At 42.1% G+C, this 24022-nt stretch overlaps 1 protein-coding gene and 1 long non-coding RNA gene across 19 annotated transcripts in view; one reads left to right on the top strand and one right to left on the bottom strand.

The window, feature by feature from the left end:
* TNNT3 (troponin T3, fast skeletal type) overlaps positions 1-24022 on the bottom strand; it is a 42918-nt gene that overhangs the window by 2411 nt on the left and 16485 nt on the right. For 2 of the 9 annotated variants that reach the window (XM_068944800.1, XM_068944801.1), the window contains 11 exons: positions 23331-23348; positions 15258-15269; positions 14868-14885; positions 7854-7872; positions 7167-7212; positions 5368-5484; positions 4918-4995; positions 4547-4660; positions 4232-4341; positions 3235-3325; positions 212-252 (listed from right to left, as the gene is read on the bottom strand). In XM_068944800.1, coding sequence (XP_068800901.1) covers positions 212-252; positions 3235-3325; positions 4232-4341; positions 4547-4660; positions 4918-4995; positions 5368-5484; positions 7167-7212; positions 7854-7872; positions 14868-14885; positions 15258-15269; positions 23331-23348 — 664 coding nt within the window. Of the gene's footprint in view, positions 1-211; positions 253-3234; positions 3326-4231; positions 4342-4546; positions 4661-4917; positions 4996-5367; positions 5485-7166; positions 7213-7853; positions 7873-14867; positions 14886-15257; positions 15270-15599; positions 15774-23330; positions 23349-24022 lie in introns of those variants that run through there. The other 7 variants (XM_068944803.1, XM_068944806.1, XM_068944802.1 and 4 more) reach the window with 4 other exon arrangements.
* LOC138067428 (uncharacterized) overlaps positions 1-24022 on the top strand; it is a 27997-nt gene extending 3975 nt beyond the window's left edge. For 3 of the 10 annotated variants that reach the window (XR_011141318.1, XR_011141316.1, XR_011141314.1), the window contains one exon: positions 8865-23228. This is a non-coding gene — a long non-coding RNA (uncharacterized lncRNA). Of the gene's footprint in view, positions 1-8864; positions 23229-23354 lie in introns of those variants that run through there. The other 7 variants (XR_011141323.1, XR_011141317.1, XR_011141322.1 and 4 more) reach the window with 6 other exon arrangements.

Genomic DNA, 24022 nt, shown 5'->3' with positions numbered 1-24022 from the left:
AGAAGCACAACCTTTTTAAATATTAGCTGCTAGATTCACTTCAGTTTCCCCGTCATTTTCTCAATGTGAGGCAGAATGGGAATTGCCCTTCCATCTCTAGCCTCGTTCCATTGCAACAAGAAAATGTCGGTGTTGGGGCCCGAAATGGCTATTTCAAACACTTAAGATCATATCCCCAGCCTAGAGCTAGGAAGGGGATATGGATACTTACTGCTTCTGAGCCTGATCAATCCGGTTCCTGAGGGTGACAATCTGCAAACGACATACATGACCAGGGTTTTTAAAGGTGTCTGCTAAGCAACCTCGTTCCCTCGCCAGGAGGGGAGTTTACCTGTTGGACTGCTGGAAATAGGTGCCTGTGGTAGGGATTAACACTTCCTTTGAGATAAAAGCTCACCCTTGCTTGAAGAAGAGAAATGTTGCTACTTGGTAGTAAATCTTCAAGCCAATTTCACATTTCAAGAGAAAGAAGAGCTAGAATTTTACAACCTTTATTAGAAGAGTTCCTATGTATACCAATTAGTCTATTATGAATTGGCATATCAAACTACAGGCAAGTGAACTGGAACGAGTATCACCCTGGCCAGCTGGAAAGCTCTTGGACAGCCTCATCTTGCATTTGTCAGCCTCACTGTCTCACTCTTCCGCTACTACTAGCACATTACGAATTATGTAGGTTAAGGAGTTTCAGCGGACTGAATGGGGACCTCGAGAATGGAAGATGGGTCACATATTCTGCTAGAGCACCCTTTGCTGGCGGGTGGAGCAGGAGGTGAAGAGCATGCAGCAGCTACCATCTTCCCATAAGAGAAGAAGATTTTTAGCAGGACTGAAGAAGAAAACAGGCAGAGGGAACTGCAGCAACCACAGAAGAAGAAAAGGTTGAAGTGGGGGCTCTAAATACATTCCAAAATTTTCCTGAGGACTGTAAGCCACTAGAAATTTTGTCCTACAAGATGCAGCATACCTTTGTTTAGCCATGGGTGAACTACAGATTTCAACCTGAAAGCAAACACCTACCTCGCACAGTACAAGCACTTCATGGCCTAGCTTAGCATCTCAGTCCTAACCTGTAGCCCTGGATTCACTAGTGAAATCCTGGGACTCTTCCCTCTCAGGTAGTGGGGAATGCCCAAACAGACCAGAGTGCGAGAGCGAGCCCTGTTTTGCCCCTTCCCGTTTTCATTTGTAACCCAGTCATCATTCTACCTAGTTTTCCTTGGGTGGAAAATGCACTTGCCAAGGCTTATGCTTTGCTTCTGTTTTTGGTATAATTCAAAGTTCTCCACCGGCTCTGCAGGTCCAAGAACTGATGACCAACATTTGACTATTTAAAGTGGCATTTGACATTCCCCACACGTGAAACAAGAAAAAAGGGTCATACATTCAGGTTGGCCCAACAACTGGTATTTCCTGGTTCATGTCTTTCCGTGGCAAACAGAAGCAAAATAAGAGACTGAAACATCAGAGGAAACAGGACAACACAAGGAAGGAAAGATCAGCAGATCAGCTGCTTTTGTATTTACTTATAGAAGTTTTTAAATCTGCAGCATTAGTTTAAATAATTTATTGCAACCAAATATTTTTCTGAAATGTGGAGGAGAACCAGCTCTGTCTTCAGTTTGACCCAAGGACTTAAGACTTACCTTCATTGATAACCTTGTGGCAGTGACTATGACACTCACTCTCCAATAAAGCACCAAAGAGCAATGGAGACTAGAGTTAAAGAACAGCTCAACTCCTTTGTGTCCCAGTTCCTTCCTTTGTTTCTTCCTTGCATTCTTGCTCGCATCCTTCTCATTCCCTTTGCTATTTTCCACTTACCTTTCTCCTCATTTTGTTTTTCTCTGCTGTCAACTTCCCTTTTTTTTCCACTTGTCTTCACTTCTCAGCGGTGCCTTTTTCTTCTACTTTGCCCATTTTTTGTACTTTCCTCGCTTTTCTTCATCAACCATCCACTCCCTCTATGTAAAGGCCTAATTACCATTGTACGTACTTTCCCCTCCCGTGGCCTTAATTACTGTTGTTCCACACCGAGTTGACCTGCTATCCTTAACTGACCACCTCCCATGTTCAGGTCTGGATAAGCACATGGCCAGACAAGGTGGAGAATCTTTCCAAACTCCATGCCATTCTTTTCCATGAATTCCAAGATACTACACATAAATCCTTAAGCCTCTGCATATGTCTCGGGTACATCTAGGTGTACCTGAGTTAGATAGGACCAGAAGTTAGATAGAGAATTATCTTCAGAGATGGTCTGCATGGGTTGCATGCTCAATTCTGTAGCCACATCACTGTTGGACCCCCAACTCCATTCCTAAATTACCACTTCATCTCTTTTAGAAGAATGGAAGGTGAGAGAAAAAGGAAGCAAAGGGAGACACAAAAGATTCAATTTTCTCTTTTCTCCACTTGGAGCCAAGGGCCAGCTTGCTGTCTGGCACCTGGTCTCTGACCACGTGGCAGGCTCGAGCGTTTGGTAGCTTTTGCTGCTACTGTTATACAGGCAAATTGACTGTACTTACAACTTGGATAGCTCCTGCAGCCTGCAACATAGTGTTAAAATCTAAGAGAGATTGAGATAGTTACATTGATGTTGCTTGTTCTCCCTCACTATGTGCCTGTGTAATTGGGAATTAAAAGGAGAGCGAGACAGACAGAGATCCAATAGGAGTTCTCAGCCACTGAAACCTCATGTAGGTGGGTGCAGCCCTATACCGTGACCATGTGTGAAGGAAACACATCAACTGTCTGTTAGGATCCTTCAGTCAGGTGGTCCTGTCTGGAGACAGGTTTCAGTAACTCCAAAGAGTTCATTCCACAGGGAATCTGGGACAGGAATAAAACTTACAACATTCAAGTGTGAAATCAAAGACAGGCTTAAAAATATTACTTTGGAATGGAGACGAGAGAATTGAGAATGTGAATGATTTTTCAGGCTACAGTTACCTGTAGATCAACAGTAATGAACACAGTGTGTGAGGGGGGTCCATTTTCCATGGGGCTCTGAAAGCCTTCAGACCGCTCTATTCAACTCCAGCCTAAAATATGACATCCTGTCAGGCAAAGTTGGCATGCAAGGGGAACTGCGGATCCTGGTGCCTTCCTGGCTAAATAGTCCAATACAGTATTAGAAAACCAAATGATATTGCCACATGGCTCTTTTTTAGAGGAATATCATAGATGATGTTTTGGACCCAGGTCCATGACCAGAAGGGCTTCTCAACTCACCTCGTATTTTTTTCTTTTGATCTGCTCTGTAAAGTCATACTTTTCATTCTCCAGCTGGTATAACCAGTCCCACAGTTCCTTAGCCTTGTCCCTATGTGTTCGTAGGGAAAGGGAGACAAGAGAAACACATCACATCATGCATTTCCTGTTGTTTTCAGATCACTAGTAATGAGGCTTCTTATATTTTATGTAACGTAGCTCATACATCTTCCTGCAAAACCCTTACTCGTCTGAAAGCTACTCAACTATTTTCAATGTCACATTTTTCTCACCTGAGAACCTTTTAGCTTTACAAGCTTGCATGTGTCAGGCAACAACATGTCTCCTACAGGTTTAATTTTTCCCCTAGCTCTTAATGAGAGAGAGGAGTCCAGGGGAATTAGACGAGAAGGAAGAAGGACTCTGAAGGCCACAGAGATAAGCAGAACAGCTGCCATTGCACATCTCATCTCTTTTAGGACTGAAGTGAGCCAACCTCATTTTTCAATTGTGTGTGAACTCCAACACGTGGAGTCCAGACTATCATTTAAAGACCACTCTGTAGCAGAGCACTCAATCCCAAGACCTGCACACTCAGCGGAAATCCGTACTCCTATGTTAGTGGTTCTAACACCTCTGGGAATGCTGTTATAATATAAATGCCAAAACAGTCTTTAATCTGAAGGTTTTTTCAGCTGATCTCAGAGCTGGGTTTAAAGTTTGGAGCTAGTCTGGTAGGTGACATCCCAGTTCACAGATGAGGCTCATGGATCTACACCAGGAGCATGGCTAGATGGCTACCAAGCCGTTTCAACAATAACCCATGTCTTCTTTTCTCCAAATAAAGGTAGGGCAGAATTTAACGTTGTCCTTTGATGAATTTCGAGGAAGGCCCTCTCCCCTCCCTAATTCTTTCACTAGAGAAGACCCCAGGACAATAAGACCAAATTTCAATGAGTTATATTCAGATTTGGGATCGCTGCCCTGTACCTGCAGTAAGTAAGGATAAGCATGTTACCTCAGCTTGTCTTCATTGAGGTGGTCAATGTTCAAGGGCTTGCGCCTCTCTGCCAGGACCTTCTTCTTTGTCTCTCTAGCTGTCTGCTTCTTCCCTCTCTTCTGGTCAGCCTATTTTCAGAACATCAGTTAATGCTGGGCAGCACAAATTCGGGGTGAATGAAATGAGTTGAGGGACAGAGCAACTAAGACAATTTGCTAAGGATCCAGAAGGAGGAAAGTCAAGCTTTATTCTCAATTTGTAATGAAGACTGTTGCCAGTCAACCCCAAGGTTTTATGCTTCTGTATGTCTTCCACTGGTCCGTGCTTTTTTACCTTAGCCAGATAGCTGCTGTACGTGGCACCCATGGAGGACAGAGCCTTCTTCTTCTTGAGATCATCCTCAGCTTTTCTCTTGGCATCTTCTTCCTCTCTCCGTGCCTTTTCCTCCTATGGAGTATGACACACAGAAACAAGTTACTCTAAGGGAGACTCACAGCTTCTGCAGCAGCCAGTGTCACAGGAGGAAACGTGACAGGATAAGTATGATGAGAACTGACAGCTCCCCTGTCCCGCCCTTGCTTTAAGAGGGCAGCCATTTCTTCTCTGGACTGTGTGAGGCAGGCAGAGCCCAAAATTTCTTTCCATCTCTGGAGATCTCCTCCTGTTAGATGCTGAGAGGAAGACAGAGATGCAAAGGCACTTACTGCAAGCCTTGCTTGACGTTCCTTCTCTTTCTCAGCCCGGATTCGCTGTTGCTCTGCTCTTTCAGCTCTGCGCTTCTCCTGCAAGAAGTAATGGCAGAGGCATGGAGTCATCAGCGTGGCCTTTTCTACCTCCAATATCCCCCACCACCGCCACCACCACCAAGAGGTTTAGTTCGCAGCCAGTGAACCATCTGTTCCCTTGCCAGGGCATGCAGAACAGGGCTCACAGGCAATTAAAATGCCTTCTGTGAATTTCCAGGTGTAAAATGCAGGAGGCTGAGCGAGGGACTGATGAAGGCAGAACCCACTTGGAGGCAACAGGAACAGTCACTTTCTGCACATGGCAACATGGCTTGCTGCCAAACTCTGACTGCAGACTAATAGATTCAACTTCTCATGTACAGCGAATCTCTCAGTCTAGCACAGAGAAGCAGCTCTACAAGGACTCACAATTCTCTCCTTCAGGGCAACGAGCTCTTCCTCTTCCTTTCTCCTGGCTTCAAAGTGGCTGTCGATCAAGGCCTGCAGTTCAATCAGGTCTTTGTTCTGCCTCTTCTTTTGGATGTCCTGGAAGAACAGGAAAATGCATTCAGTAAGCCCACGTTTCTCTACATACATACCCTAGAGACTCACAGCACCCTGCCTACACACACAGAAACAAAAGCACAGTATGTCCACAGATATCTACAGAAATCAACAGGAGCCTCTCCATCTAGCTTAAATGCGAGGTCAGAGACGTTCAAAGACTTATCCAGGTGACAGCCAGGAAGAGAACAGAGTACACATCTCTCATTTCCCGCCATCATATTTTATCCCTGGCTTTTCTTAGCTGCCATCTCTTTGCATGTACACAAGTCTTCCACAGGGGTTGAGATATGAATGTAACCTAGCAAACGTTCTTGTATTCTTGGGGAGAGCAGACATTTTTGTGGACTTTAGATGACAAGTGACTTCACTAAGCATGTGCTTTTTCAACACCAGGGCTTCTTCATTTTTCTATCCACTTCCTAGGAAAGTACATGGATCTCTGTTTATTGTTAACCTCCTGTTGTCATTTTGGGCAGTATTTCTCAGTGACACATGAGTATAGGCTTGCTTTTTTTAAAACCTACCTTTCCTCCTTGTCACTAGCTAGCTAGGTTGCATTTTTAAGCCTGGCTTTCTAAAGAGCAAGGCTCATACAATCACACAACCTGTTTGCTTGTCTGTCCTCCCTCTCCCAGTAACTTTCAAATTAATTTCAACAGCGTTTTCAGAGGGACAAAGATTCTGCAGATGCTAAGGTTTCTATAAACTTCATGAAAGTCAGAGAGCAGCTAGAGCAGAGGGATTTTAATCAGTGCTTCCCACTGAGGATAAAACTCAGCCCTTTCTCCATACTCAGAAATAGCAGCCAGATGGCAAATCAGCAGACTATGTGCCAGCCAGCGGGAATGCAGGCACAAACCAGCAAAAGCAGGTGCTTTTGCCTGCCCAGATATGAGGTGTCAGAGGAGACGAAAAGGATGCTGCCGCATAAAGAGAATGTAGGCATGGGGCAGAAAGCATAAGTACTGTGGGGAAGAGGGTGAGGGAAAGCAGCACACAACTCCACAGAAAACCAAGCTTCATTACTTTTGTTCCTCATGGAACAACTCAGCTTTTCAAAATACTAATCTGTTGTGTAGCCCATTCCTGGCTTCTGGAGGACACAGGCTCTTCACAGGCATAATATCCAGCCTCTAGCACTGGAGAAGCCTCTTTCTGATCCTTTCCGATCATGCCTAATCATATTTTATCACTCTTGAGCCAGAGGAGCATCCTAGAACTACAGAAAAGGAGTAGAACTAGGGAAAGCGTATAGGAGTTATAGGAAACAATTGAAGTGGCAGCCAGCTTGCCCTGGGATAGCTGAGGAAGATTTAGCAGAGAATGAGAGCATGATAATGAGCAGTTTGCAAAGAGGGAGATCTGAGGGCTCCTAACACACTTATTTTCACCTTTCTTCATATATTGGCTTCAAAGATTCAAGGAGAAAAAAATAAGTACATGAATTAAGATTTCAGCTTAGTCACATTAATAAAGAATGCATTCAGAGGGTTTCAGGGAGCAGAGGGTAGCCTGTGACTGAAAACAGGCAGCAAAGTATCCATCCTTTTGCCCTTGACTTTATCCTCAGCAATATCTGTACCCGAGGAATTCTGTGGGTTTGCATGTGCAAATCGTTCAGGTGCAGACAAACAAACACAGATATGCTCAGAAATACTTACATCAAAATCTACTTTCTCACCCTCCGGTATTTTAGGAGCAGTTAGTCTGCAGAGAGTCAAAACAAAAATTAATCTTAAAGAAAAGGGAGCTTTTTAAAGAGCATGTCCTGAACTGACCTACGGAGAATAGCGCTAGACACCATTGTTCTTCATGGAAGGTCAAGGGCAGGAAGTTGCCCCCAAAAAGGTTTTTCATTCCCAAAGCCTATAGTCGTTCCCTCACGCATGGAAGTGCATGGATCAACAGACTCAGAAGGTGCATAGGAAAGCTTAGTTAAGATGAAGCCAGCCCAATCCAACATTTGCCATCCTTCCTACTGCCAGCAACCCTGGCTGGACAGGTCGTTTTCCTGCCAGAGACTCTCACAAAGAATTTACTCTCGAGCCCCTCATCTCCACATAAAGTTGCAGGACTGCTGTATCGTAGAGAATTCATGACTCCACCAGCTCTAGCTGTAGGAAGGACATAGGACTGATGAAGAACTGGTCTTAAGACACTGGCCAGTAACTTGTTAAGGCAGTCTCCAGCAGAAGGCATGCAGGAACAGCTGGATGTTGCATGAATGAAGGAGAAGAGAGGGTTACCCAAAAGCTTCTGGTGGCCATTTTCCTAACAGCCTATGGACTTCTGCTACTTCAAAACAATTATCCTAGAGTTTCTGAAAGCTACCTACCCCTCATACTTACTTTATTCTGGGCTTCTCCTCTGTATTGGAAACATGGAGCAAAACAGGAAGAAAGAAGGGAAAAAAGAGGGAGAATAGTTAGAACAAAGATCACGCCAGCTCCTACAGTAAAAAAAGGGACGGGCAGTTCAATCTTAGGGGAAACATCCAAGAGGAACTGGTTAATTCTCAAACACTTCTGAAAGAAGCACAAACACTCACACCCCTTTTTGCTGGGAGTGAATCTGTTTTAACATTTGAAACAGAATTTGACAGAAAAGAATCAAGAGATTTATATAAAAGTCCCAAACGTAGCATCTGGAAGGCAATGGTTTCTTTTCCATGATAAATTATTTTTCTCAAATCATCAAGGCAAAAGCTCTGAGGAGGACAGCTGGGCTGGAGGGTGGAAAAAACACATTGCCTCTTCCAGTCAGCACTTCTTTCACTGAAGTCACTGGAGTTGATCTGAATTCACACTGGTGACAATGACAGCCAGTGTCCAGGCCTGGACAGTTTTGTTCAGATGCTTCATACAGAGGCCAGGAGGGAAACGTTTGACATGTTTTCTCCTGGCTAATTCACTCCCATACACAGCCCTAGGTAGCTTAGGGCGCACATCCCCAAGATAGCTGGATGCCACGGTGGGGTCCCCTCAAACCCAGCTTGGAGAAGCCCATCCTCTCTTAGCGAGATCCCTCTCCTGCTGAGGTACATGCAAAATTCCCATGAGCGCTAACGGGAATGATTCCCTGTGTCTCCAGGAGAGGAACGGTGCCCAGACAGGAAGGCTAAACCATCACAGAGCCTGTCAACTCTGGGCCCTCTGCCAGCCAGAAGTGTCCTCTTGCAACTAGTGACCTTTCAGCGGCTTTTGGAAGGTGCTTTGTCTTATGAGTACTCGCTTAACATTTGTGCTTGTGATGAATTCCCCCCACTGCTATGCTTTTTAAACTTTAGTTATTAACCCCAGTAAGTTCAGCACCGTTATCCTCACAAACAGAAGTGAATTAAACCTATGTGTTTATTCTAGCCCAGTCTCACAGGGACCCAGGTTGACTTTCATAACCACACGCTACGTTTGAACTTTCAGGGATGCTGTTGGATTCTGGTATGCAAGACTCTTCGTGCTCGCTTGGTGTGAGGCATTGAGGTAAAAAGCTCACAGTCTATTGAATGTAAGAATTCAGCTTTCCTCAGGAGCGGGTGCAAGAGCCCTGCTATTCATATCATGATATATAAAGGTATCCTTTTTTTTTTTTTTTCCAAGTGCTCATTTGCATCCAGCTGCTTTGGGACTGGTGGAAGAAATTGGGAATAGCAAGTAGAACGGAGTAGAATGAAATAAAATGGCATGTTATAAAAGAAAAATAGAAAAAATTGATTCTGGAAAATATTTAGAGGAGGCAGTAGTTGCAAGAACACTGCATAATCAGAAATGGAGGAAATGATGAGAAATGGGTGATTGGGATAATTAAGAGAAAAGGTGTAAGAAATTCACAAAAAGAGGTCAGAAACCAGCTTTTCCTTTCTTTCACACTTTGCTGTATCAGTTTCAATAATAAAACCTTTGAAGTAAAGTTTTTTCTCATTTACTGCAAGAACACTGCCTACTAGAACATATCTCAGCTGAGGCCTCTGGATGCTTGACCAATGCTAAAAAAAATAAATAGTTTGTAATTAGAAAAGTGTTTTTAGAGCACGCTTATAAAGGACACAACACGTCACTCCTCGAGAAAAACACCATTAGCTAAAAGATACACTCCTGTGTTTCTCCTTAGTTTTTAAACTAACTGTTTTGCTCTTCAAATAGCCAGTGAGCTTCTTAACACTTCTTTTAAACTGCTCTTAATCTGGAAAGAGGAAAAGTAATCAGATTAACCAGTCTATGAGGGATGTTATTCACATAGGACTCTCTTTCCTCGTGACATACCCAGATGATTTTCAGAAACATTCATTTTTAACCTAAAGCTGTCAGTTAGTAAGACTTGTTACTTCAGAGAAAGAGAAAAAAAAAAAAAGACAGGAAATGAGTGGTTTTGTTTGTTGAACTCAGTTGCCAGGATTGACACCTGTCTGTCAATGACTGGGTGAATTTGGTCTCACTCACCACCAAATCAACACTTTAAAAATAATTAAACCAACAAACAATTGTCAGAAGATATTTATAAAAGGTTAGTTGTTCCTGCAATAAGAAATTGTAGTTAGGATATTTTAAGTTACCTCCAGAAAAACAGAAAAGGGGAAGATAAAAAAGAAATGTGAACCTTTATTTAAAAATAAACAGGAATAAACCTGTCCTTTGCAGTGCATGACCCAGCACGGTCCACACTGCATGCATCAAAAGCAGCCCAGGAGTATGATCTATTTTTAAGTTGCCCCTTCTTTCAAGACACTGAGTCAAGGAACTGGGCCAAAATCTGTTGACATACAGGAATTGTAAGAGCAAATTCCTGTTTCTGTGGTGGATTTTGACTGATATTCTGGTCATTCCGCCCATGAATCATGGGTCCGTGGCAAAATCCCCACATACAACCCTGCCAAAAGAAGGCAAGAAGCACTGGAAATCCACGTTCACTAGCACGGTTATTAGGAATATAGTCTCTGAGGTTCTAGTTTCAAAAAGGATTAGCAGAGGGGCTATACACCCTGCCATTAATACAACCTCATCCTCATTTTCTCCTCTTCCACCTGTGAGATTCACACAGTGCTGGCCCTTTTTGGGGAGCCCATCTGAACTGCCCTTCCTTGATTCAGAACTCCCTAAGCAACCTCCTTCCTTCCATTTCTGAGGAGCAACATCTCTAACTCTCAGTGTGGCCTTGAAAATCAATACGCTATTAAAAGGAAAGAAAGAGGAAAAAAAAAAAAAGAAAGGGTGGGGGGAAACCCATTCTGAAGTGAACATTGATGTGAGGGGCCCAGAAAAGTCCTCAGAGGATTCCCCTAAAATGACAAAAAGCCTGAAAAGCGAGCAAGAAAATTAAATTAAAAAAAAAACACACACGCACACACACACACACAAAAACAAGACAACACAAAAGCCGCTCAGTAGTTGCAAGTGGTGTCGGGCTCTGTCTTTAGAAGCAGCTGTCCAGGTGTTCTTGGGGTCCTGGGCATTAGAACACAGCTGAGCTACCTCAAAGGCCTTTGAAGTCAGAAACTGACTCTATACATTCAAACCGATTTTGAAATAGACTCAGGGAGGGCTAAGTTATTTGCTCACATACAAGAGCAAAACTGACCTTGCAACACTTCTAGATGTATGTTTTTCACATGAATTTTGTCTCCACCCACATGCTCAAGGGCCCATTTAATCAAGTATTCAGGAACATACTTCACTTTAAGTCGATGGCCTACCTTATCAATTTGAATGAATTTATTCACATGCTTGACATTAAGCACAATTTTAAGTGTATGGCTGGAGCGGAAGTCTAAATATTTGTAGGTTCAGGCCTGGAGACCCTGACCTTGTAGGTTGGGTGAGGCAGGCATGTCTATGCAAGGCCCTGTGCAGGGCCCAGCTGGGTCTCCATTTTCGAGCATACCACTGGGATTTAAGAGATACTTTCCTGCTTTTTTGGATAGGGAAGATTTGCTGAGAGGTATGATAGAACCTGTTCTAGCTAAAAGACAAATCCAGAGCAAGCTTCTAGAGTTTGTTTTTTCTCCATCCACTATCCCAAGAGGCATAAACTTCCTCACTGATATGACAGTGACCCCCAAGAGTGATTGGATATGCACAGTGAATGATTCTTTGTGGCAGAGATGCTTTGGCCCAGTTCCTGAGTTTCAAATCAAGTGAGGAACAAAAACAAATACAGGGAAAAAAAAAAGTGAGATGTTAGAAAGACAACTTTGTTGCCTTAAAACAATACCAAGCTACCATCATAGTATTCGCCTTCTTCATCAGCTGTAAGTTGAAGGATAAAAGCAAAAGGAAAGAAGCACAGTAGTTAATCCACAAGCAGCACTGTCCTAAGAACAACTGTCCCAACTCCCTGCCTGCTATGCTGGGAATTTCGGACTCTGGAGATCAAACAAGAACAGAACACAGAGAAGAGGGTGTTTGGCTCCTTATGGGAGCAGAGAGAAAACATGAAGGAGTACATTTGCCAATTGCTAGTTTCTAGCCAGAAATAAACGGACATTAACAAAAGTCTTATCCTGGTACAAAGAAAATGTCAGATCATGAACCAGGGCAAATTGAGTAGTTACAAAGAGTCACATTACAGGTCTTCTGGCTTGTACTAGGTAAAGGTGCACCCTAAAACGTACACCATTCCACGCTGCCCAGGACAGTTAGGCATATCAAGCTATAAAACAAATCAATCAATCAATTTGTCCCTGAGAGAAGCTTTGATTTTCTACCTGGTACTGAAGCACTGGTGACTAAATTCATCCTATAAGCAGCTCAATAGTAGGTTTTGCAAGAACCTGAAAAAATTTTTTTCATCCTCCTAAAGAGTTTCCTGAATATCTTTCATGAAAGCTGCAGCCTTGTTTATGAGGAACTAAGAGCAAAGCAATAGATGCAGAGTCAGACTCATCCCCAAGCCCACCAATGACTGGAGTTCTTGTATCTGAGCAGCAGTGTGGAAACTCAGTATCTCCTCACAGGAATCGGGCTTTCACAGAGTGAAGGGTGAAAAGTGCAGCCCAACAAGAACAAAAGGGCCTGAGGAACAGACCTTACTTTCTTTGCATGCAATCTCTTCTTGAGGAGCCTCATTCATAGAGGGCAACACACATGCGTCCAAAAACATACCCAGTGGCAGAAGGCTCAAAAGATATCGAAGCAATCAGAAGGGTGGCAGGACAGCGAGAGGCAGACAAAAATATCCAGATGATACAAAAGATAACGTCTCTTTAGGACAGGTATTGTTTGCATTGGGCACTTTTCTGCCTTCAGACACTGAAGTTTTGTGCTACCTTTGCTCTAACATAAGCAAAAGCACCGCAGCCCATGGAAGATAGCCCACTCCCTCTGTTTGTAAAGCATCGTGATGAAATAAGAAGGCAAGGCAAGCGTCCTGTTGTTATGACTTCACCCCCCTCATTCTTTGGAATCACTGGAATCCCCAGGAAATTTAGACATTATTTCTGGCTAAAACATGCAAAAAGATTTATTTAAAGTTGGGCACCTAAAACAGTGTTTGACCTCACTGTTTGAGGCTCTTCATCCCCACAGCAAAACACCAAGGAAAACCTCAAAAAGCACAAGCGCCCTTTGACTATATTTTCAAGATTTAATTCTTTTGAAAATTTATTTTTTTCATTCTGAATGGAAATTCCACATCAAAAGGAAGATAAAAAAAAAAAGAGTAACATCACATCATTTTTGGTATATTTAAACCGTCTGTTTGTAAATTGTATGAGTGAATTAAATTTTTCTTGTGTGCACTTTTTATAATTACCTGTCCAATAATTTCACTTAAGTGTCCTGTTAAGTGCACAGTATTTGTTGTGAGTATTCGAAGTGCATGTGCTTATTGGTAAAAATGGATATTTGAGATTTGTGACACGCTGCTGGGGCTGGATAGGACAGAGGGCTGCAGTTCCTCTTTGTTTCCAGTACATTGCAGATTGTACATTCCAACTTGCTTTACACAAATATATTCTCATATTTGCCTAAAAATTGCTGCATCTATGCACATTTCCGCCAATAAATTCAATTTCTCTCCTTTCTTTTTCAGGTGACTATTCACCTGGTGGGCTTTTATACCCTTGTTTTGATGGCACTGATCTTTTTTGTTATTTGCCATTTTCTTCAGATTCTATTGAGAATCTAAAGAAAGTCTAGTTTCATATTGCATAGAGACTGTGAGAGTTTCAACATCTTAAATATCAGCAAGACTGCGATGCAGGATTTCTTAGCTATTAAAACCACCAAGTACTTCTCTTGAAATAACTGTCAGAGGTATGAAACAAAGTAACTTGGATCTGGACCAAGTTTCATGGTACAGGATGTGTTTATAAGTTCAACCTTCTAGAAATTACTATGGAGAACAGCTTGGGGCAAACAGTAAAAAGTCATCTTAAAGAAGAGCTTTCTCACAAGGAGTCTGGATTCCCTGAAGACCTTTCAGGTCCGATCTTGTGTTGGCATCATCTTATTTTGCTGAGAAAAAAGTTAGTAAACTCACCCACAACAGGTTGAGCAAAGGTAAGGAAAACGCATCACACTGCTGCTTAGATAATCGTCTTATCTCTGCCATGCAGTGATATCTCTCTTCAGACAAAAAAAGGGAGAACATCACACTCAGTGGACAATTCCATTATGCCATACACTCTTTATGCAGAAGAAAAATTTCCTGTTTTCTATTTCTAAAGCAATCCTGTGCCCTCTTTTCTCTTGACAGCCGCTCTCAGAACGAGTTGCAGGGTCATTATAATATCAGAAAAATCAAAGCTTCTTCCACAGGTGCCTGCCAAATCCAGCTGTGCAGTTTCATGTGTATAGGAATAAAATATTCAAGTACTTAAGCCATCAGTTAGAAATTAAGAAAAAAAATGTAATCTACTTTGTACCCTTAGGTGGACTTTATTCTTTCAGCTCGCTTTTTTTCTGTTGGGGGAATTTTTTAAGGTCGCTCTTCTTAAGCGCTTGTCTACTTTCTCACTTCTGTCTGTCGCTCACTTTTCTCTTTCCATAACAACACTTCACCTCAGCCCCCTCTGGAAACAGTCTCCAGGATGTACCTCAGAATGACAGCTGAGCACTGCTCACCTGCGCGCGTGGTGGGTTGTTAATTTAGGCAAGTGCCACAGTGTGGCCTAAGGGACAGGTTCACCCACAAGCTTCAAGCAACAAAAAGCCTGAGGCCACTGCAGCAAGGCTTAGATCAGCAGGATCTGCGATGCCTTTTGTATTTTAAGATACAACCCTTTTCTCCATGTTCAGCCAGAGCCGGTCAGAGGCCATTTCCCTCCCATCCTCCCTTTGCTCCTGCTCTTGAACGTCAATGTGTTTAACACTGTTTTCCCAGCACTGAAAGAGAAAAACGGTGAGAGAGTCTGTAGATGCATCACATACCTTCTTCATGGGCTTCCTCTGCAGGTGGCATGGTGCAAACAGTGATGGAAAGACAGGAAATAGAGAAAAACAGAACAGATATTTAAAACACTTGGAAGCCTGAGAAGGAGATCAGGGAATGCGTGAAGGGGGAAAAAAGGAATTAGTGAATTAAAGGCAAGGAGAAAAGGTATCTGGAGAGGCTGCTGGGAGTTAAAGATGCTGTACAGTTAAAGAAGTAGTAAGCATAGAGATTAAAGGAGAAAAGGGCTGCAAGTGATCATTTGTGGTTAATATTCGTTTCTCTTGTTTTGTTCTCTTCTACCAGTCCAGGACTCCTGTTCACACACAGACACACACACCCCCTCACGTGGCAACTACACAGAGGAAATCAGAAGTCATGTCACATACCTGGCTCATGAACTTCATCAGGTGTGAAGTGTCATAGAACAAGATGCGATGGAGAATAAGAGAATGAGAACGAGAAACCTGTTATTTTCACACTCCATAAATGCTTTGGAGCCAAAGGGGAGGGGCAGAGAGAAAAAGGGGCCAGAAGAGCAAAGTTAAAAAGTCAATCTGCCGTAAAATAATGTAATTACATTTGAAATAGCATGTAAACAGAAGTCACAGGGTGGGAAAGGAATTCTGTCAGGCAAAACCAGGCAGATTTATAATAGTGTTTAAAAAAAATTTAAAAAAGCAACTTATAAGCATTATATACATAAAGCACAGCTTGCCAGCACAATATACCAAGGTTTACCTTGATTTTAAATATGCACATGAACACAGTCAGCACTTTCAAAGCGCTCTAAGAGCCACTAGATCTGTCATTTGCAGCAGCAGCATTTCATTCATTTGGAGTAAACACAATCTGGTTTGGAAACCTTCTGAAATACTTGCTGTAACTCATCCTCATCATGGAGCTAACTTCAGAAAGCTCTCAGTTCTCCTTTTGTAGCTCTGTGGCTCATGCCATATTCTTCCTTGAACGCTATTTGGAAGTTTATCTATCTATTACTGTTCATCCATTTGCAGTGCAGATTAACAAGGCATTATTTTTTAGGAAGAAAGCATTGATTGTAAGTCTGTGCAGATCTACGTTACGTTTCTCTGTTTTTCGACAGAGCAAGAATTGATCAGCAATGTGGATTTGAGGGGCAGATTTTGCTTTTCAGTTGTACACACACCCTTGAGCGCTTTTCTAAGTGGGCAGAGAAGTAATGCAAAAATCTCTCAGTATTTATATTCTCTGTGTACAGTCAATAGGCCAAATTCTGCCTCAGGATTTGAAATGAAGCTTTCACTGTAGAAAGAAACATTCATTCTCATATCACAGGGTAGAATTTAACCCATCCCACAAAAACACTTTTTGCTGATCTACTCTTTTACAATAGTATACGTGTTCCCTCGTATTTAGCGTAACATTTTCATGCAACAGGTAAGTTTCTTCCTCATTACACTCTACTGAGGAAAAAAAATATATATATGCATATAGGAAAGAAACTAAAAAATAAAGGCATGCAAGTTACAAGGTATCATTAACAAATCTGTTATCTCCTGTCACCTTGAATCACCTTTAATTCCTATGCACATTGTCCCTGCAGACAGACACTGGGGAGTTTAGAAGTTAAATCACATACCTGGAGGGGGAGCTTCATTTAGTAGGAAGTGTCAGGGAAAAGGACAGGAAAGGAAGATAAAAATTAGAAACAAGTTAAAGGAAGGGAACACCTCAAACTTTGGTAAGCCCAGGCTGAAGGAGTATCATTTGCATACTAGGTTATAGGGATAGAGCGTTAATATTGGTGAAAAGGGATAGCAAGTACAGTGGAGTACACAGGGAAGGAGTGTCATAGAAATGAAGGATGAAGGAATTTGAATGTTAATGGATTGCAACAATTTAAATCGTGCAAATTGATCAACCCTAGGCAATTGCAGTAACACTTGTGACCCTTAAATTTAAATGGAGGCATATCTAGGAAGGGAGTATTACCGGTGTGTGACGTAACCTAACTATCAGCTCTCAGAGCGCGAATGACGATATGACATTCAGTGCAAGTAAGCGCTTTTTTAGATGTATCTGTATGTTTGCATCTGAAGTTCCACCATCTAAGATCCACCACTGGCAAATAATGTTTTAGCTCAGCAGAACTGTAAATATTCAAGCCTGCAAAGGGCCTGTCTGCTACAGAGAAACAGGAAGGGCTCATCTTTGTGCGACAGGGCCTCGCTAGAGGCAATACCTGCGAGGGAAGTGGCTCCTGTTTCTGTTCTGAAGTTTTTGGAAGCGCTAAAATGGTTTTTGTTTCTTTAAGTCTTCCTAGAAGGTGACACTTCAGTTGGAAACAAGAATTATAGTTATTTACTGTAGGGAGAATAAAATTCAGGGAATCGTAAGAGATTGATTCTTCATGACTTTCTTCAACATCTTCAAAATCCTCTGTACGTAGAGGCTTCAGATGAAGGCATAGGAATTTAGAAGTCACACACTTGCGCTTTGTTAAGTGGAAAGTGTCAGCAAAGAGAAATAAAGGAATTAGAGCAAGAAACACAACAGCAACAACTCTGAACTTGTGCTCACCAAGGCTGTGACTCAAAACATGTCAGAGGGACAGAAAGACAATAAGGTTAATAAAGAAAACAATCACACATAGATAAGAAGTGGCAGGAGAAGCCCTCTTTGACAATTAAGTTTTCTTCTAAGTTTGTTATTTACTACTTCTATATAAACACTTATTTTTTATGCTTTGTGTTATAGACAGATGGTTATGAGGGAAAAGAAAACATAGGGAAGCTGCAAGTATGGCCTTACTGTTAATCAAATTGCTTTAATAGCCTGTTGTTTGGCCCAAATTTTGAACTCAGGTATGTCAAAACTTGAGACAAATGCACAAGGCTTTGGAAGACACACGAAATACCAGCAGAAAAAGGCCCAGAGGCAGGGAAGCAGCTGGGACGGGGAAACAGTTGCAATGACTTAATCTGTGCAAAGCAACATATAGACAGGTAACAGAAAAAAAGACTATAAAATAGGGACAGGTGGGCGTGAAGTGAGAAGCTGAGAAATTAGGAAGGAAATGAGGAGGAGCATGTAGATGAATGTTGAAGTGTTAAGTCATGCGAAATCAATCAAACAGCCCTCAATCTCACTAATTTTTAACCATGGAAAATTTCTGATCTCATCCAGCCTAAGAGGCTAGTCTCCCTCTATGGACAACAGAGTGAAATAGCTGGGATGTATCGCTCTTGAAATGCGACTAGTTTAATAACTTGTCCAAAATTGCGCAGAATAATTTTCAGACATTGTAGACACTGCAAGTCTGATTTCTGCTTTTCCCAATAATAAACATCACCATGTTCCCACACGTGGTGTAAGAGCAGCTCTTGAGTTTGCTCAGTGGCTGCTATTACAGTTTATACATTGAAAGATCTGTTTACCAAAATGCTATTACATTTTTCATGCAATAGTTAGCTCTTATCCTCATTAATATGCATCACAGGCAGAGGAAAATATTATTGATGGAAGGTGTAAGGAAGCTATAAGTTACAGTTTATCATTAATGTGTGTATTTTTATCTCGTTTTCTTCCACCACTTTGAATTCCTGAGTATAATATTAGAGTTACTGGTATCGTTTTCCATCAGAAATCACAGTTCCAATTAAATTTCAATATTTTAAAAATCATGTAAATTTAGCTAAAATTTTGGTTTTAAAAGTGCAGTCTATACAACCACAAGAGGTTGTATAGATATTAATATTTCTAGAACAAAATCTTTTCACTTTTTGCCATGGGACAATCTTTCATTCCAAATTTGTATTCTTGCATTACAATATATACACCTCATTATCAAAAAAGCCAACACTACAGAAGCATTTCAAAAAGAATTTTCACTTCAAAAGTAACCATTTCAAAAGTCTGAACTCTTCCTTAGAGGACAGATAAAAGAAGAGTTGGATCAAAATGTTTTGATAAATAAGTTTTTCCTTTTTTTTTTTTTTTGGTTTTTTGAAAAGTTTCCGTTTTGTCCCAGTTCAGAACATGGCCCAGTTGTGAAACTATCCACTGCTTTGTGCAGTTGAATTTCCAGCACACAATAACCCTTCAGATTGATGCAGAGGAATTCAGAAGTCACATACCTGGTTCATGGACTTCTTTAAGAGGGAAGTAGCAGGGAAGGAGATGCAAAGAAAGATCAGAGAATTAGAGCAAGAAACAGGATGATTAAAAAAAACCTTACACTTTTTTTTTTTTTAAAGCCAGGGTTGAGGGGTTAAACAGATAAAAACCATTAATAACATTAAAGGAAAAAAAAATAGAGGGCACATATGGATGTGAATTGGAAAACTGGGGAGATGGAGGAGACAGCGTTGGGAGACAGATGACATGGATGAATAGTATATACGTCTATAACTCAGTTTTTGGTGGCCCTTGGTTGACAAAAAGATTTACTTGTATCTAAAACCCAGTACCCATGGGTCTGAATGAGCAAAAAGAGTATAGACAACCCGTTCTTATTCATGTGCATAGAAATCCCAGCTTCTTTGGAAATCAATGTGTGTGGAGGAGCTGGCATTGATTTCTTTAGCGCCTGGGATTTCCTCACCAGTGTGAAGGGCTGCACAGCAGTGTGGGAAGGTAAATCCGGCCACCTCAGTTCTTGCCGGTCTGTGGGACAAAGCATGCATCCAAAGCCAAGCCCTATGTGCCAATAGGAGGCCAGAAAGGCAATTTAACAGTGGGTTTGGGGTTGGGGGGCTTTGGTAAACGTCACCTCTTTATTTTGTTAATCGCACAAACTGTCTTGCCAGCTCTTGCCTTTGATGCCCGTTATATGAATAAAAATGCAACCCTGCTGTGCCCATTTTTGCATAATGCATATTAACACAGGGAAATGCCATTACTTTGGAAAAAGTATGCAACTATATCTTTTCTCTGAACTGGCATTTTCTGTAGATATACTGCAATCAACCAAAAGAACGATACTTAATCCAATGCTTAGTCCAACAGAAAACTAGATATGACAGTGTCGTGCTTGTTACTTATGACATCAGGTGAGTCTCTCCACCTCAGTATACGTTTCTGCAAAAGTGAATTTTGTTCCTATTCAGTGATCCGGGGATGGGAGGAGGTGTGCGTGACCTGAGGGACGTGGCTTTGTCATAGGAGCGCCAAGCCCAGCCCCGGGTGTGCATCTGACTGGAAATGCATTTGGGAACACTATCCCCTTACCACTTGGTATCCGCATGGATAGCCTGGGTATAGAAACGGGAGCACCAGAGAAAACACCAGCAATGCCTGACCTGTGCTCTGGGGTCCAGGCAATACGTGCTGCCACTGGGGAGACCAACCAGTGGTAACACCAGCAGCAGCATCGAGAAGAACTGACGCAACTTTTTTTTAAAACAGCAATTAGTGCTTATTACTCATCATATTGGCTATTCCACAGGGGCATCTGACACTATCAAGAGAAGAGGAGAGCAAAGCAGCTGTCAGTAAGCATACAGAGGATATTTTTGTATCCTCGTCTCTTCACCACCTTCGGCATTCCTACACGTGTTACCCCCTTGGACAGAAATAGAGGAATTTGCCAGTCGTGTCACATACCTTCCTGGTGAGCTTTAGCAGGTGGGAAGAGTCACACAGCAAAATGCAAAGGAAGACAAGAGCATTAGAAACGTTTGCTCCAAACAACCGCTCACTCTTACAAACCGAATGCCCGAGAATACATAACATAGACATAAAATTAATAATGATGCAAGAAGCATTACTGAAAGTGAGGGCACAATTGGAAAGGCATGAATAGTCTGACTGAGATATTAAAAACATTAAGTTGACTTTAGTTACCATATCAAATTACATTCCTCTCAAACAGATTAGTGCAGTCCTGTATTAACAGGGAATAGCATGCTGTTTTACAGTGCTGATGCTCGCCCAGACTTAAAATGAATTTATATACTGAGGCCAGCATCTTTCTGGTGGCCCATGGCTGCACTTACTACCATGAGACCATGACCTAGAAAGTCTATTGGATGAAGAAAAAAAAAAAACACACAAATGTTAATTATTTGCAAAGCTAAAGCATAAGAAATATCACCAGTTGCTTTATACAACTGGGTTTAAACTGAAAAATGAGCATCCGAAGAGGATGTGATAAGAAGATCCTCCAGGTATACGAGGTCAAATTCTGTCCACGGCTGCAGCAGCAGACAGATGTATCAGCACATCTGCAGGTTGCCTAGAGGCCTGGCCCATCCCACATGGAAGCCCAGGATAAGCTTCCCAATACAATCCAATGAGTCTCAAAGTGGAGGTTTCCTCAATCTTTACCCTTTTAAGGGGTTTACATTTCCCAACAGTTTCACACTGTTTTTTTTTTTTTTTCCATGCAACAGTTACCACAGAGCATCACCAGAAGGTTAAATGTTGAGACAGAACATAAAGGAAGAAAATACAAGAAACAAGCTCTACTCCACATGAATACACCTATTTAACTCTTGTTTTCTTGTTACCATCTTAGAAATTCCTGCACAAACTGGAGGTTACGCTGAAAGCCAGGAATTCAGGAGCTGTATCACATACCTTCCTCATGGACTTAAGGAGGGAAGTGCCACAGGACAGGAACAGTGCGAAGGAACAGTAGGAGAAACACATTACAACAGAGGCTGAAAGCTCTGTCACGCCAGGGAATAAGTGGGAGGAGGACAGTTTAATTTGGTAAAGGGTATACTAAGGGCCAGGAGGGGGAGGATTTAGAGGCACGTGTGGACAGGAAATAACTGTATGTTGTGAAAGGAACAGGCAAAAACATAACAGATGAGGAAGAACCCATATCTGCAGCACAGCACCCCGAGCGTTCGCCCCAGAGCGGAGCACTTCGTTTATGGTGTGCAGAGACATAAACCTGATCAGATCTGCAGCTTCCCCAGACATTCAGGTGGGTGAATTTGGCACAGCAGGAGTGTGTCGGGGCCCTGGGGAATTGCTACCCTCCTGAAGCCTGGGCTCGGTTCACCGAGCCGGGCACTGCTTTCCAGGCCCCCATCTCACCCTTATGTGTTAAGTCTATAGGAGAGAAGGTGGCAGAGGAAAAGCGGGAAGTGAAGATAACAGAAGCAATAACGTGAAGTGACTTCATCCCGCTCCTCTTGCGCCACCCTTGAATTCCGGAGGCCGCCGCTAAGGGTAGGGGAGTGATTCGGGAAGGTCATGTCACATACCTGCTTCATGAGCTGCCGTGGGCAGGAATCACCATGGGACAAGAGCAATGAGGTGGAAAACGAGAATGGTTAGAACAAGGGCTGTGTGGTTACGATAAGCTCGCACCACTCAGCCGGGGCTAAGGGGTCCGAAAACATACAGGGTGTGAATGGAGAAACAGGAGGAGATGAAATGGAGACAAGTGAACAGAAATACAGCAAGAAATGTAAATCCTTAAGGAGTGGAAGACACGCTGCACACTGCTCAGGGCTGATCTGCGGTACAAACAGGTTTACCTTGATTTTAGATATGCCCATAAAGAAAGCTTTTCAAATGCGAAGGCAGTAGGCTCCCTCTGGCTCCTCACACCCACAGACCCAACATCCCAGCTGCAAAGGGTGAGCTCTGCTCCAGCTCCCTGCTCAACCCTGCCTGCAATGCTGGCAGCCAGCTGTGGCTACCTGCCAATAGCTATGTACATACAATCAGTAAGTTCTTCATTATGTAGTATGTATTAGGATTTTTATATTATATATAATACTATATATTATATACACTTATATACAGTATGCTATATATAATATTACATATTATGTAATATGTATCATGTAGCACGCAGCTATACACATACCTTGTTACAGATGGATTTTGATTTTAAAATCCATCTGATTATCATCTGGCAAAGCTACAGAGGAGAAGCCAACTGACGTTTGATATCAACCTTTATAGCCAGACCTCAGCTGTTCCCTAGCAGGCATCACAAGCACACAGGGTTAAAACTCAACCGTGGAACCTGCTGTGGTCTGTGCCAGGGGATGGTATCTGCATTTCCTGTGCTTTTTTCCTTCCTGAAACTGCGGGGCAGAGCAGCGGTGTCCACACACGCACAACAAAAGGTGCGAGGCACCCTCGGTGTGACCCAGAAACAGGCTCTCTCACACCAGTGTAACACCAGGAGGAGCTTCAGCCAGTTCTCTGAGCTACGTCAGAGGAAGCTAGGGTAAGGGAACAGTTTGATAACCTGTGGGCAAGCTGCCTCCAGAGCATTTGCATGTGCCCCAGAACTCAGTGCCTTGTTAAACCTACAGATACTGTTTTTGTAGAAGTGGAGAGACGTGCAAGAAGCAAATGTTGTCATATGTGGCATCATTTGTCACCAAAAAATATATATAGATATCTTTCTTCTGCCTTCTGTTTTCTTCTACCACTTTGCAAAACGAAGCGCACATTAACACTGAGCCCTGCAATAGGAAAGAAAAGGGTTGGGAAGCTGTTTCACATACCTTCTTCTTGAACTTCTTCTGTAGGTGGAAAATATCATGGAACAAAGGGAAAAGGAAAACAAAATTAAAACAAGAAATACCTCATTTCAACAACCTGAAGGTTTTCTAAGCTCCCAGGGCCATTATGGGTAAGAATACAAAATTATGGAGTTATGGGATAAGAGAGAATTAATGACATTCATGGGGGTGTATTACAAGGTTATAAGTGTTACTGAAATAATGGGAGTATGATCACAAAAGACAAGCATGTAAAAGAGGTATCCATTATTATTTTTTTTTTTTATTAGAGCTGGTTGAAATTTCCCTAAATGTCATCAAAAGTCAAATTTTAAGCAAAAAAAGTTTGTGATGTCTTTTTTTTCCCCTGTTTTTTTCCTCAAGCTGCTAAAAGTTTTAGGCCAACATTTATCAAATTTGGAAATTTCAAAGAAATGCAGTCCTGAATTTCAACAGATGGGTATAAATTTTGCAAGTTTTTTTTTTCTCCTTTTAAAAAATCTTAAGCTTTTGGAGAAAAAGGAGGGGGCTTGACATATTTGTGACAAAAAAGTCAAGCAGTTCAGTAGGAAAGTTAGATCAAAACAAATATATATTTGATTCTACATACGTGCCATCTGTTTATTTTGGAAACTCAAACCAGATCTAGTTTTCCACCAGCTCAATAAGTGACATAATGGAAGTGATTCTACCAA

The sequence above is a fragment of the Struthio camelus genome, chromosome 5 (genome assembly GCF_040807025.1).
Source record: "Struthio camelus isolate bStrCam1 chromosome 5, bStrCam1.hap1, whole genome shotgun sequence".
NCBI lineage: Eukaryota > Metazoa > Chordata > Aves > Struthioniformes > Struthionidae > Struthio > Struthio camelus.
Note: the sequence above shows the minus strand (reverse complement) of the source record. Positions and strands in the feature narration are given on the sequence as shown.